The 13,612-nt window shown below is 38.5% G+C and overlaps 1 protein-coding gene across 1 annotated transcript; it reads right to left on the minus strand.

The window, feature by feature from the left end:
- Positions 1-299: 299 nt before the first annotated feature.
- On the minus strand, positions 300-9,504 carry hrasb (HRas proto-oncogene, GTPase b). Its single transcript, XM_084403969.1, has 6 exons — positions 9,131-9,504; positions 7,329-7,462; positions 5,772-5,950; positions 5,520-5,679; positions 5,261-5,384; positions 300-1,909 (listed from the first exon to the last, which is right to left on the minus strand). Exons 2-5 carry the CDS (start codon positions 7,437-7,439, stop codon positions 5,265-5,267), a joined length of 570 nt encoding a protein of 189 aa, XP_084260095.1. The 5' UTR covers positions 7,440-7,462; positions 9,131-9,504; the 3' UTR covers positions 300-1,909; positions 5,261-5,264.
- Positions 9,505-13,612: the final 4,108 nt, after the last annotated feature.

Consider the following 13,612-nt stretch of genomic DNA (forward strand, 5'->3'; position numbering starts at 1 on the left):
ATTCGACTTTTAAAGCTCTTTAAAAATATTGTAAAACAGATGTTCAGGAAATCAAAACAAGCTTCTTTATTTGACACTTCCTTTACACATTAATCATAATGGTAGGCACAAATCTATAATGACAGATTGTTAAAATGAAATTCAGTGTTGCCTTCACACCATAGACACAAAATAAGAACAACTTATTTTAAAAAAAGAACCGAATTATTTAAATACCAGAGCCAACACAGACTTTTGCAATTTCTTCTGTAGGAACGCTACTATAACGCTGTGTTCTGCTATTGTTGTTGTAAAAAAAAAAAAAAAAAAAAAAAAAAAAAAAACCACACTCCATGAAATTGATTTAGTAGCAGCATTTTGCTTATGACTTGTTTAAAACAGAATAACATAGAGGTCCTATGTAATTCGAGGTCATGTGTTTGTGTATTTTACATAATGTTAATAAGAGTGTCATGGAAAATGGACATTAACAATATTAATGTACAACAATATTCAGTAAGTCGTGGGAGCCATCACACCACGTGATAAACCCACATTACTCTGTGGCAGAGTAGCTAAATCCATCAAAACGATCTGGATGCCCACAGCATTCTGATAGAAACCCTTGAAGGTCATATCCATAGCTACCGACATGTGATTTAAAGGGAGAATCATATCCGCCCATGTATGTCCTTGAGAACAATCAATAGACTTCAAGGAACAAAACACTCTGCAATCTTTATCTAGCAAAATCATCAAATTTCAGCCAGAAAGAGAAGACACTCAACACTAGTCAAAGACACTGTTAGGTGTTCATCTGATTCACGTAAATTAAATCGAAAGACATTTGTTTAGATTTGAAATCTAACAGAAAGAAGGTCCCATCATAATTTATAGTAATGATGAATTTACATGATGATTTACAATAAGTGTATAATACAAGCAATCTGATGTCTGATAGAAGTATATTACTCCTTACTGACACAAAACATGTAAAATGTACTTCCTAAAGGTAAAAGGGGACAAATGCATTTGAAGATTAGACAAACGTTTCGAGCATAACCTGAACATGGGAACTGCACAGTGCTGGCAATATCAACAAAAGCTTTTCAGTCCAAACTTTGAAGTTTATAGTAGGTTTGCATTCATTTTCCAACAAGAATAGTGTGTGTGTTTTTTTTTTTTTTTTAAAGAGACCTTCATTTATTTGTCTTCTTTAGCCAATGCAATTATTTGTGATGCATTTGTCTAATAATGTAAATGAAAAGCATCACATCTGGATATTTAATCAAGCCACAATTCAAAGACCCTGAGGGCCATTCAAATACAAAAAGGCAAACAAAGAATAAATGCGATCCCATAGCATGTCCTATCGGAGATGTACCTTCTAATCGCAATCTATTGCACTATAACTTGTGATACACACACTGCATATGACTATTCTCTTTGCAAGAGAATGTAATGAATTATGTACATTTTATTAGGTTAGACTTCTTCTAAGCAAATGACAATACAAATCTTCCTCACATCCAGACATATGCTAATCTAACTGATGTAGTGATTCTCCTCCCCATCTCGTAAAGTGTTTTTCTAACATACACATCTGACAAATCAATATGAGAGGTTATTTTCTGAGCTATTACTTCCAGTTAAGAGTAAATAGATTGTTTAATGTAAATATATTTAAGTGTGACAGCGCTCATCCAGTCGTATAGCAACTCCAGTGTTGAGACCATTAAAATGAGGTACAACTTCTTTCCTCTCCAGTAAAGGAGAGCGATGGGAACATCCCTAAGAAGACCGCAGGGCTGCCAGAATAAAGATTTCCCTTTTACACAGTCTGCTCTAAACGTCCAGCATCTGTGTAGGTGTTGCAGTGTTTGTGGTCTGTAGGGCTGCACTGCTTTCAAAGCCACGCCATGCACTTTCACTGCAAAGAGAAGGAGAGAACTGAGTAAACATGTACAGCACTACACAATTGTTCAATTATTCATGAATACTTGTATATTTATGTTATTGAGAGATTTATGTCATATAGCCATGGTTGGATCATTTATTAAAGTGCCCCATTTATTATATTGTAATGGTTCCTAATTTTGTTTTGGAGGTCTGCTACAATTGGTTTACACGCAGGTAAGTTGTAAACAACAACAAAAAAACACTTTAAAGGGTTAGTTCACCCAAAAATTGTAATTATGTTATTAAGTACTCACCCTCATGTCGTTCCAAAACAATTAGACTTTGAGACTTTAAGATTTTCGGAACACAAATGAAGATATTTTAATGAAATCTGAGAGACAGCTAGGCAATTACTACCCTGGAAATCCAGAGTTCTCGCGAGGGCACAAATTGAATTTGCTCAGCGTTGAGTAATGATGCTCATTAAATATGCCCTTGTATCCGAGCTGCACCAATCACATCGGGTTATCTGATATAGGCGGGCCAGTGGCGAGCTAAACAGATGACAACAGCGCTGTGACGTCGAAGTCATTAGTAAACATCGCAAGATGGCTATGGATGAACACAAGTTGTTTGAAACGGCTTTGGCCGCTACAATGAACGAGTTAGACTTGGCTTTTTATCTAAAAGTGGAACAGAAGACGGCGCTCAAAATCGTTCCTTTGCAAGAAGCACGTTTTTGCTGTTTTGCCGGACCGGATACGGCAAGAGTCTAATCTACCATTTAGCTCCGCTGGTAGCTTAGCGTATGGGGTTTATTGTTGCGATTGGTCGTAGTGTTATCCAATTGCGTGCAGTGAGATTTTCAAATGCATGCTTGGTGCCGCTCAACTAATCCATATGAATTGAGCGGTTTAGTCTAAATTTTTTGAAGAGACTCGATCGATTATGATGAACAGATTGAATTTAGGCTTCTTTTTTTTTTCACAAATAAACATTGATCAGCTAACATAAACACAAGCTCAAGCGAACATGCGTAACACACGGGAATGAACCTCATTGGTTCTCGCACGTCAAGCGAACATGCTTGAGCTTCCGCTTACCACAACTGATGTGTTAAGTGATAAATGTTTATAAGTGAATAAAAGCCTTGAGAAAATTTTGATTAAACCAGAGATTAAAGACCTCTTTATGAACTATTTGAAACTTCAAATTCAAATTGGTAGTTGCGTAGCTCTCAATGGCGGGACAGAAATCGCTCAGATTTTATTAAAAATATCTTCATTTGTGTTCTAAAGATGAACGAAAGTATTACTGGTTTGAAACGACATGATGGTGAGTAATTATTAATGACAGAATTTTTGGGTGAGCTAACCCTTTAATTTTTTCATATATACATTGTAGCATCACCTCTTTTCTCACAGTGTCTGAAACGGTTTGATAAATGATCTCTAAACCCCTCCTTTCTGAGAGCCTACTCTGCTGTCAGGTCTGATGGCCTAGTCTGTTGTGATTGGTCTACTCAGGGGTGCCCAATCCTGCTCCTGCCGATCGACTGTCCTGCACAGTTCATCTCCAACCCTAATCAAACACACCTGCCTTTAAAGGGATACTCCACTTTTTTTGGAAATAGGCTCATTTTACAACTCCCCCAGAGTTAAACAGTTGAGTTTTACCGTTTTCGTATCCATTCAGCCGATCTCCGGGTCTGGCGGTACCACTTTTTAGCATAGCTTAGCATAGATCATTGAATCGGACAAGACCATTAGCATCTCTCTCAAAAAAAAAAAAAAAAAACTTGACTCTTCTGTAGTTACATCGTGTACTAAGACCGGCGGAAAATGAAAAGTTGCGATTTTCTAGGCTGATGTGGCTAGGAACTATACTCTCATTCCTGCGTAATAATCAAGAAACTTTGCTGCCGTACCATGAGTGCAACAGGTGTAATGATATGACGCAGCACATATCATGTGCTCATGGTACGGCAGCAAAGTTTCTTGATTATTACGCAGGACTGAGAGTATAGTTCCTAGCCATATCAACCTAGAAAATCGCAACTTTTCATTTTCCGTCGGTCTTAGTACACGATGTAACTACAGAAGAGTCAAGTTTAAAATAGGAAAAATATCAAAACTCTTTGGTCATTTTTTTGAGAGAGATGCTAATGGTCTTGTCCGATTCAATGATCTATGCTAAGCTATGCTAAAAGTGGAACCGCCAGAGCCGGAGATCGGCTGAATGGATTCGAAAATGGTAAAACTCAACTGTTTAACTCTGGGGGAGTTGTAAAACTTTAATTTTCCTTTAATTTTCAAGTGATCCTGAAGACCTTAATTGGTTGCTTCAGGTATGTTTGATTAGGGTTGGAGATGAACTGTGCAGGACAGTCGATCGGCAGGAGCAGGACTGGGCACCCCTGGTCTATTGCTTACAGCGTGTGTTGGAAACGAAATTTCCATTACCATTTCTGAATTTCACCTCCTCCACTTGTATACACAGTGATACGAACAGTAACAATGCCGCCGGTTTTACCGTATCAATTCGAGCCCATGGACTCATTCATTGGAAGTGCATGCAAAGTGGATTTGCTTTTGCAGAGCAGAAAATAGTTAGCCTGGTAATACCAAACTCTGCTACTTCGCTTTGCTTCGTAGACAGAGTCTGGAAGGGCATAATTGAAAAGCGTTTTCTTTCTCGCGGGGGGACGCTTGTCTGAAGTTTAAAATCATTGGTTACCCGTAAGCCAATCACATATCGTTTGGTTATGACGTGTGTTATGCGCAGGCTCAGCCGCATCTAACTTCCACTGTAAACACATGTATGATGCGAAAACAAAACCATCGAGCGAAATACCGGAGAGAACATGGCTCTGAACGACTTTTGCAGATTATGTGAAGTAAATCCCGTTTATATACTGTCTATGAGTAAATCTACGCATCCACGGTACAATCAGCGTCTACGTCACGGCTCTCAGCCCGACCTCTGTTCGTTGATTGGCCGGCTGTTTTGAGGCCGGAGGAAAACGGGGAGATAGGTCGCTATCTCAGACTGAGTACAGAAGCGAACTGAAATTGAGCGGAAGTACGAAGTCGGACGTAGTCAGGCTTGAAAATAGTATCTCGACATGTCGACAACAAGAACCAAACTCTTCCAGGCCTCAGCAACAATTACAGTGTTTGAGGGCGGGTCAAAGTAGATGTGGTTCGCGGTAAGCCAATGAACATGCAAATTTGTTATAAACCTACATAGTCAGACTTCAGAATCGGTTCTTTCTTTAAGGAGACATAACTTAATTTATCGTATATCGCTATACACACAACATGAAAAGTAACATCTAAAAAAGCATAATAGGGCCACCAGCTAACAGAATGAAGGAATTTACCAGATCATGACACCACACAGCGGCAGTTCATACAGTCTTGGCCGTTGTCATCTGGCGGGTTCAGTTTCCTCAACTTATGCTGCCTGATTTCACGGACGAGTGTGTAAAAGGCATCTTCCACTCCCTAATCAGAAACACACGCACATATACATTCAGTTATATACATTCAACCATTCAATGAAATTAGGACAGCTTGATACTTTATTATCAAAATGATTGGTTATACAACAGAATATAGAAATGTTGAAATGTTTCTAACCTGTCTTGTCTTGGCTGAGGTTTCAATGTAGGGTATACCGTAGCTACGGGCGAGTTCCTGGGCTTGCCTTGTGTCCACAGTACGTGCTGGTAGGTCACATTTATTACCCACAAGCACCATAGGCACATCATCTGAGTCTTTAACCCTTTTAATCTGTTCCCTTTAAAAAGCAGTGCAAACAATCCACATTTATAATGATATTTATTATAAGAAACAAAAAGATGTATTTTTATGTGTTTCCTATCATTTAACCTGTACTGATGAATGTCCTCAAAAGACTTGGTATTGTTGATGGCAAAGACGCAGAGAAAGCCCTCTCCGGTCCTCATGTACTGGTCTCTCATTGCACTGTACTCTTCCTGACCTGCAGTATCCAGGATATCTAACAGACACGTCTCTCCATCAATCACCACCTGTTTCCTGTATGAGTCCTGTGAGGAAGAAATATCCAACGTAAGAGGCATAAAGTATCATGGTTTTATAGAATAACACTGTTAAAATACATGATATACATAATATAAACAATCATCTTATGTCCGTTATTTATTATAACAAATGCCTGCAGAGGGCGCCAACGCCTGGTGATTGTTGTTGTTACACTTTACAGTATGATCAAGAATCCTCATTTAAAATTGGCCAAACTGCATTTAATTGAAATGTTTATTTAATCTTACATATTTGGCCACTTCTTTACAATAGAAATGCTACAACCACTGTAATTTCCTGAACAAGAATATGTGGACATCAAAACATGCAAACTTCAAGCGATGAACAGTTTGCATATTTAGAAACATATTGATGTATTCTCCTGTGTTGGCATAGGTTTATAAATTATTTACATTTCAAATCTGATGAAATGGCGCACATTGCGTACCCAGATGAACGTTATAAGCAACCCAAACTCACAGCATATGCAGAGATGATGTGTGAGATGCGCTCCATGCATGTAAATGATAACAGTTCATGTGGAGCAGCATTTACTGTGAATGGATCCGCTCATATTACAAATATGTAAGATTATATATATATTAAACCATAAAAAATATATTAAATTGCAATCGAGGATTTTTAAAATCAAGTACTCGAATTTAATCGAGGAATCATGACAGCTCTAATTGTGAATTCTCTTACTGCTCAACTGACACTGCAGTGAAATATATTCTGTTACTGATAAAGAGAAAGTGGAAACTGTGGATTATTTGACCAAAGTTGGGCGAATGTTTTACCCTCAGATTAAATTTGTATGTTTTCTATTCATAAATTATTTTATTTGAAATTAGGGAACTATATTCTGCACTGAGGTCTGTTTTTTTTTGCAATCATGAGAACTCACTAAGAAGTTTTGGCATGTTATTGATTATGGCAATGTTAATGTATTTGGTCTTCACGGACTAGATCTACTATGCTGCTGCAGAGCAAGTATGGACTTGCTACTGCCAATAGATACACAGACACGCTCTCATGCGCATGTAAGATGTGCTGCTGCATGAACAGAAATACATAGCAGATCAAGACAGGAGGAGCTGGGGGAGGTGGAGGGTTTCAGAGGAACACTGATAGCACACTGCAGGGCCAGCTTACAGCATACAATTAACCAAACTATTAAAATGTTAGGCAAGCAATCTCATTGACTGCAGGATCAGCAGAGAACAAACAGCTTGTACCATGTGGTAACGGTGTAACTGCTTGCAGATTGCATGTAAAGGACCTATCAGCCTGTGCCATCTGAATTTCATAACTGAACATAATAAACTATTACATATGAGATAAAGGTAATGACAGAAACTACCATTTTGACTTTAGGCTTACCTCAATGGTTGGGTCGTATTCATCAACAAAGTGGTTCTGAATGAGCTGGATGGTCAGAGCACTCTTGCCCACACCACCTGCACCTACCACCACCAACTTATATTCTGTCATTCTCACTGCTGCGGAGTCAGAAACTGAAAGAAACCAAGAAGGAACAAGGAAATTTGATTTTTTTTATAAAATGAATCATTATAGGACTTATACACTTGAAACAGTCTGTTGAACAAGTTAAAATAAGCTTACAAGGAAACAGAACTGACAGGGAGTTCATTCAATAAAAAAGTAAAGGGGGGATTCCAGTCAACATCCATGACGAGTATACCAGTGCTTCCTGGAGTAAAGCACTTGTCTTGCTGACAATATTTAAGACAGATAAAATTACCCTTGTCTAGTGATGTAACACTGGACAAAAATAAATAAATATATATATATTTTGGGCTGCAGCGGAAACTTGCCAACAGGACTTTCCCTTATAGTGATCTATTTGTGTTATTAGTTAAAAAGTCTATTTCACTCATAACCTGTGTAATTTTATCCCTTTCAAACTAGATTTGAAATTCTGACAATCTACTTAATAAATTATGGATCCTCAGGAGAAGATATACGTCAAAGAACCTATATATAACAGCTGATCATCTAAGATGTGCTTGGATTTTTTTTCTGAATATTCATCTGAAAGTATTTCCTAAACCATTTTTGTGAATTTTTTTCATGGAGCAGTTAATAAAGTTAACAAATATGAGTCAAATAAATCTTATTATACAACTATTCTATTCATTATTGCTAATGAGAAAAAATAAAGTATGGTTCATCTGAATTTCTGTGTACTGTTAAAAAACCATCAGTCAAGCCATCAGGTTCAGCTTTGTCACTGGACACTGCATCAAGTATTCCATTTGAAAATCTATTTTTAGCTCCTCCACCTGTCATGTAGCCTTACCTGTGAAATTTACAACTTTTTTATTGCTTTTAGGCTGTGGATCACATGTCAGGCAAAACAACTTTTAATTACCGAAACAAAAGAGTTTTTTTTGCCCATAAAATTAGTGATCACACTGTACCAGGATACCTCACCCTTTAAAAACACACACAGTCCCACACTAATATGTATGTATGTATATATATATATATATATATATATATATGTGTGTGTGTGTGTGTGTGTGTGTGTGTGTGTGGGGGGGGGGGGGAGGGGGGGGGGGCATGCTATGTATATGTGTAATAAATCCCTTTCATTTTTCCCATTACCGCTGAAATGCAATGACATCACCTTTATTGACTTTTCAGACGATGCGCAATGTAAACAACGTAGTCATTTTAGTGAGTGGATCTCTGCTAGCCCTACAGTACAATGGCAACCAATCTATGTGATGACATAATAAGTTTCAAAAACGTAAAGACTCGAGTAGGCTACAAAAACTAGTCTTTATAAAAACGTTTCTTGCTCTGTTGGTTTAAATAAACTCATTTCTCCTGCATCGACCATTATGTCCATAGTAGCTACGCAACACCGCTGTATGTAGCCTATATATGAATATAGTTGCACAGCTCGCTACAATGTAACGAACTAGAAATGAATGGAATTCAGGCGCGCGCACTGATTTGACGCATTTGTTTCGTTTTCCATGTTCACTACAGGAGTAGTTCTTCAGTTTCGGGATGCTGGTGAAATGATTTACGCCTTGGTGGCAAAACATTTTTTAAATAAAATAATAATTCCGTCCTACAAGGAACATTTTGTTGCTGCTGTTATTCCTGCACGACACACAGCATAGAAAGACAGCAGCTGGACTAGTACTTACAGAATCCACGGCGCTGTTCGCTCGTCTCGACGACACTCAGCACAAGTCAATAATATGTCGACATCCTTCCCGCTGCTCCCCTCAATGCTCCGTTGCTCTCAACTATTTTCGTCATTAGACAGCTCGTGTTATTCTTGTTCTTCTTCTCGCGCGCTACAGATTCGCTGAAGCAGATGCGAGCAACACAAACATCGAACAACGAGCTGCCGGTGTGGGTCGACTGATAGGCGAGCGAGCAGTGTGTGTGTGTGTGTGTGTGTGAGAGAGAGTGTTGTGTGTGTAGGGGGAAGAAGAAGAAGAGGGAGCTTAGAGCCACAGCACACGCCCAAACCCTGTGTGTTTCAATACACACAACAACACACACTCTCAGTCTCAACCCTTTACATTACAGGTGGGCTGTCTTATGTTGCAAACACAAAAATAACATCGTTTCTTTCTTTCTTTCTTTCTTTCTTTCTTTCTTTCTTTCTTTCTTTCTTTCTTTCTTTCTTTCTTTCTTTCTTTTATTTTTTCTATTTTTCATTGCAGATCATTCCCCATATAGAGTTTAATTCTCATAAAATCACTGACAATTAGAGGGAAATTTCAGATGACAAGCTCTTGATGACAAAAATTATTGTTGGTTAATTCTTTTTTCTTTCTTTGATTCTTTCTTTTAATCATTTTTACAGAACAATGTCCATATATAATTAAAAGATCAGTTTCTTTCTTAAAAAAAATAGTTTTAAAAATCACTGAATCACAGTGTCTCAACCTTAACCCTTTATAGGGCACTCATTGAAATATTTGGAAATTCTAATTTTTAACCTCAGAACCCTAATGGGGGATGTTAAAGGACATTTAAACAAAAAAAAAAATTCTCAATTTTTTTCATCTTTGCATTGCAAATCAAGGTCAATGAAGTTACCATATATGAGCACTTGCCTGTCTAGGGTAAAATAAATTACAGAGAGTGAATTAAAAAAATATATGACACAAACACACACAAACTGCAAGGAACATTTATTTATTATAGGCACAAATTTATTTAGAGACATCTCTGTCTTTAGGTACTGATACGGGCATCTTGTGGAGGGTGCTCCGGGAGTATGGGGTCCGGGGCCCTTTCCTAAGGGCTATCCGGTCCCTGTAGGAGCAGGAGCTTGGTTCGCATTGCCGGCAGTAAGTCAGACCTGTTCCCGGTGCATGTTGGACTCCGACAGGGCTGCCCTTTGTCGCCGGTTCTGTTAATAATTTTTATGGACAGAATTTCTAGGCGCAGCCAGGGGCCGGAGGGTTTCAGGTTTGGGGACCATACAATTTCATCTCTGCTCTTTGCGGATGATGTTGTCGTGCTGGCCTCATCAGGTTTTTCGCCCGATCGGAACCAAACCAGTGCAGAAATGTTCTCTAGAGTCTGAATATCAATAATTATCGAAAAAAAGTTGAAATTTCGATTCACGGATGTTAAGGGACGCCAAAACGTACGTTGTGGGAGGGGCCTATTTTACTAAAACGGCTATAACTCCAGAAGTAAATGAGGTATCTTCACCAAACTTGGTACACATGTGTAATAGGTTAATCTGAGGTCACAGTAAAAAATCTGCGGCGATTGGACACATGGTGGCGCTATAACATGAAAAAAAACATAAAACAGGCTATAACCACCTGACCGTTAGTCCGATTGACTTGAAAATTGGTATGCAGTGTCTTGGTCCAAGGTGCCATGTATGTCTATGAGGACATTGGAGTATCTCAAAAAACATGGCCGCCATCGGCCAATGAAGTTTGAGCACCTATTAGACAAGGTTAACGGAGGCTGATCGGAACGAAACTCGATGGGCATGTTCGACTCATGGCCCTAGAGGTCTGTAAGAATTTGGAAAGAAATCGGCCACTAGTTGGCGCTAACGAGTTTTTTTCAGGCCAGGACCTTCAGCATGCACTGGGATGGTTTGAAGCCGAGTGTGAAGCGGCTGGGATGAGAATCAGCACCTCCAAATCCGAGGCCATGGTCCTCAGTCGGAAAAGGGTGGCTTGCTCACTTCAGGTTGGTGGAGAGCTCCTGCCTCAAGTGGAGGAATTCAAGTATCTTGGGGTCTTGTTCACGAGTGAGGGAAGGCCTGAACGGGAGATTGAAGACGGATTGGTGCAGCTTCTGCTGTAATGCAGTTTATGTACCGGTCTGTCGTGGTGAAGAAGGAGCTGCCAAGCGAAGCTCTCGATTTTCCGGTCGATTTTCCGTTCCTACTCTCACCTATGGTCATGAGCTTATATTTGCTCATAATTGCGTTTTATCACAAACCAATATTCAGTAATTAAAATCAATTCACACAGTACTAGGCCTCACATGAACAATAAGCACGTGTGTATGCCATTTAACTATAAAAAAAAAAAAAATACATTCATAAGGCATATGTCTAAAAATGGACACTTCCTCGACTTAGGTAAACGGGGCATATGATCAAATATGGTGCATTTAGTTTTCAGCCAATCATTAAGCTAATTTTTACAAATGCTATGCAAATAACAGCAATCCTAATCTTTAACACAACTATTCAACCAAATAATTTGTGAGTTACATCAACTTACCATGTTTAGTTATGATGTTATTACTATAACTGTGGGAGAAGCCAGGTTCAAAAAAGCAATATTTTTGATTTCTGCAAGATGGCTGTGTTTGAGGTGCGCCAGGCCACTGCTGATTGGTCAGATGCCTTGATGTCAATATCTGTCAGATAGCTTGATCTCCCCTGATTGGCTGAGAGCAAACTACATGACTCTAGCACTCCAAACGGAGGCAGGGGGGGGGGCATTTTGAATGTGTGCAGAAGTGACTAAATATAGTTACTTGCCCCATAAAGGGTTAAAAAAATATTCTTTTTTTATTTTCTTATTTTTTTATTATTATTACAGAACAATGACAATATAGCAAAGTTATTGTTTTTGTAATGTTTTTTTTTTTATTATTTAAAAACTGACATTTATTTATTTTCATCTCGAACGCTTATTAAACTTGTTTTATCGAGATGATTTTTTGTGAGTCTGAGGGACGTATACAGTGAATAGATCCAAAACATTACTGAGTCCTTTGCGAATAGGCGATATGTGTCGTTACTGTATTTCTCAGGTATGGCTGGTGATTTATTTTAATTTCATACTTAAATACCATAAACCTTTCTCAGGGTTTAATTACTGAGTGTTTTATTATTTCAAAATAATTTTCAAACTAGAGGTCCAGCACTGATGTAATTTTCACAATTGTCCACTAGGTGGCAATCTTTCATCTCCGTAGACTTAAGGCACACACTTCCAATCCCAATTTAACCTCAAATATATTTCAGACATCTACTTTAGTTATGGGACCGCAGTCATCATAAAAAAACAGACATAAAAGAGCATAAAGAAATAGAATAGTGCTGTCATTCACACGTCATTTTTCCTCGTGTTTCTTGTCTCCTCCTGCTGAAAGGCAGCCAGAGAGTCACATGGCCTTTTGTATGATGACCAGCGCGCATTTCATTGGCTGATTTGCTTGAAAAAGCATCCGTCGTCAAGGCAACCAAGAGCCGCAGTCCCACTTCACTTGTCTGGTGAGGCCTTGACAAAGTCACACAGATCCTTTTTTACCTTCTGCTTTTTGATTCACTCTCTCCTCTCCTGTGCAACTCAAGAGTTTATAAGAGGTAAGTCAATAGATTAGATGTAGCATGTAATGTGCTGTTTAACCATAGAAGTATATTTCTTGTAATGATGAAAGCTGCAGACAGATCACATACGATGAGGGGTCCTGAAAGATAATGCATGACATTTTATAATTATTTTACATATTGCATCAAGTGGGTTATTTTCTTTGCTTGTCATTGATCAGCAAACAAAGTATATGCCATTAAAGAATATAAAATAGTTTACTTGAATAATGGTGACTGAGTTGCCACAATTCTTTAGGCTTTTGGATTGTTAAATGACATTGTGCTTTGAGCAAACAGTCTCCATTTGTTTCAGTCCGGCGTTCATCACTTTCAGACTTTATTCATGCTATCCATGTCTAACAAGTGCAAGATGTTCCATTGTAGATAATGGTGTGTGTAGCCTCATGAGTGATGTGAGCCTCTTCCCCTCTCTGTCATGTAAATTAAGAGCAAACACAGACTCATCAAGGTGGCCATGTTGATAGTGGAAGCATGAAATAAAGACAAATGTATTTCTGCAGGCCAACTTGAATATCACCTCTAGAGATGCAACAAGTTGCCGTCATTTCTTTAAAAAATGAAAAGCACTGGAAAGTTTGCTTGTGTAGCAGTAATAATTTGTATTTAAAGGATTTATGGAAGAAATGTTGTTATATGTACAAATATTGTCCCAAGAGTCCTTGCAGGATATCATTGTATATAGTATGTTAACTAGATGCTGTTCAGTGCTTTTACCTGCTTTGTCTAGGGAGTTTCGGATTATGTTGAGGGTACAGTAGCCGCTTTTTATGTGTTAAAGGGTTAGCTCACC

The sequence above is a fragment of the Rutilus rutilus genome (genome assembly GCF_951802725.1).
Source record: "Rutilus rutilus genome assembly, chromosome: 3".
Classification (NCBI taxonomy): Eukaryota; Metazoa; Chordata; class Actinopteri; order Cypriniformes; family Leuciscidae; genus Rutilus; species Rutilus rutilus.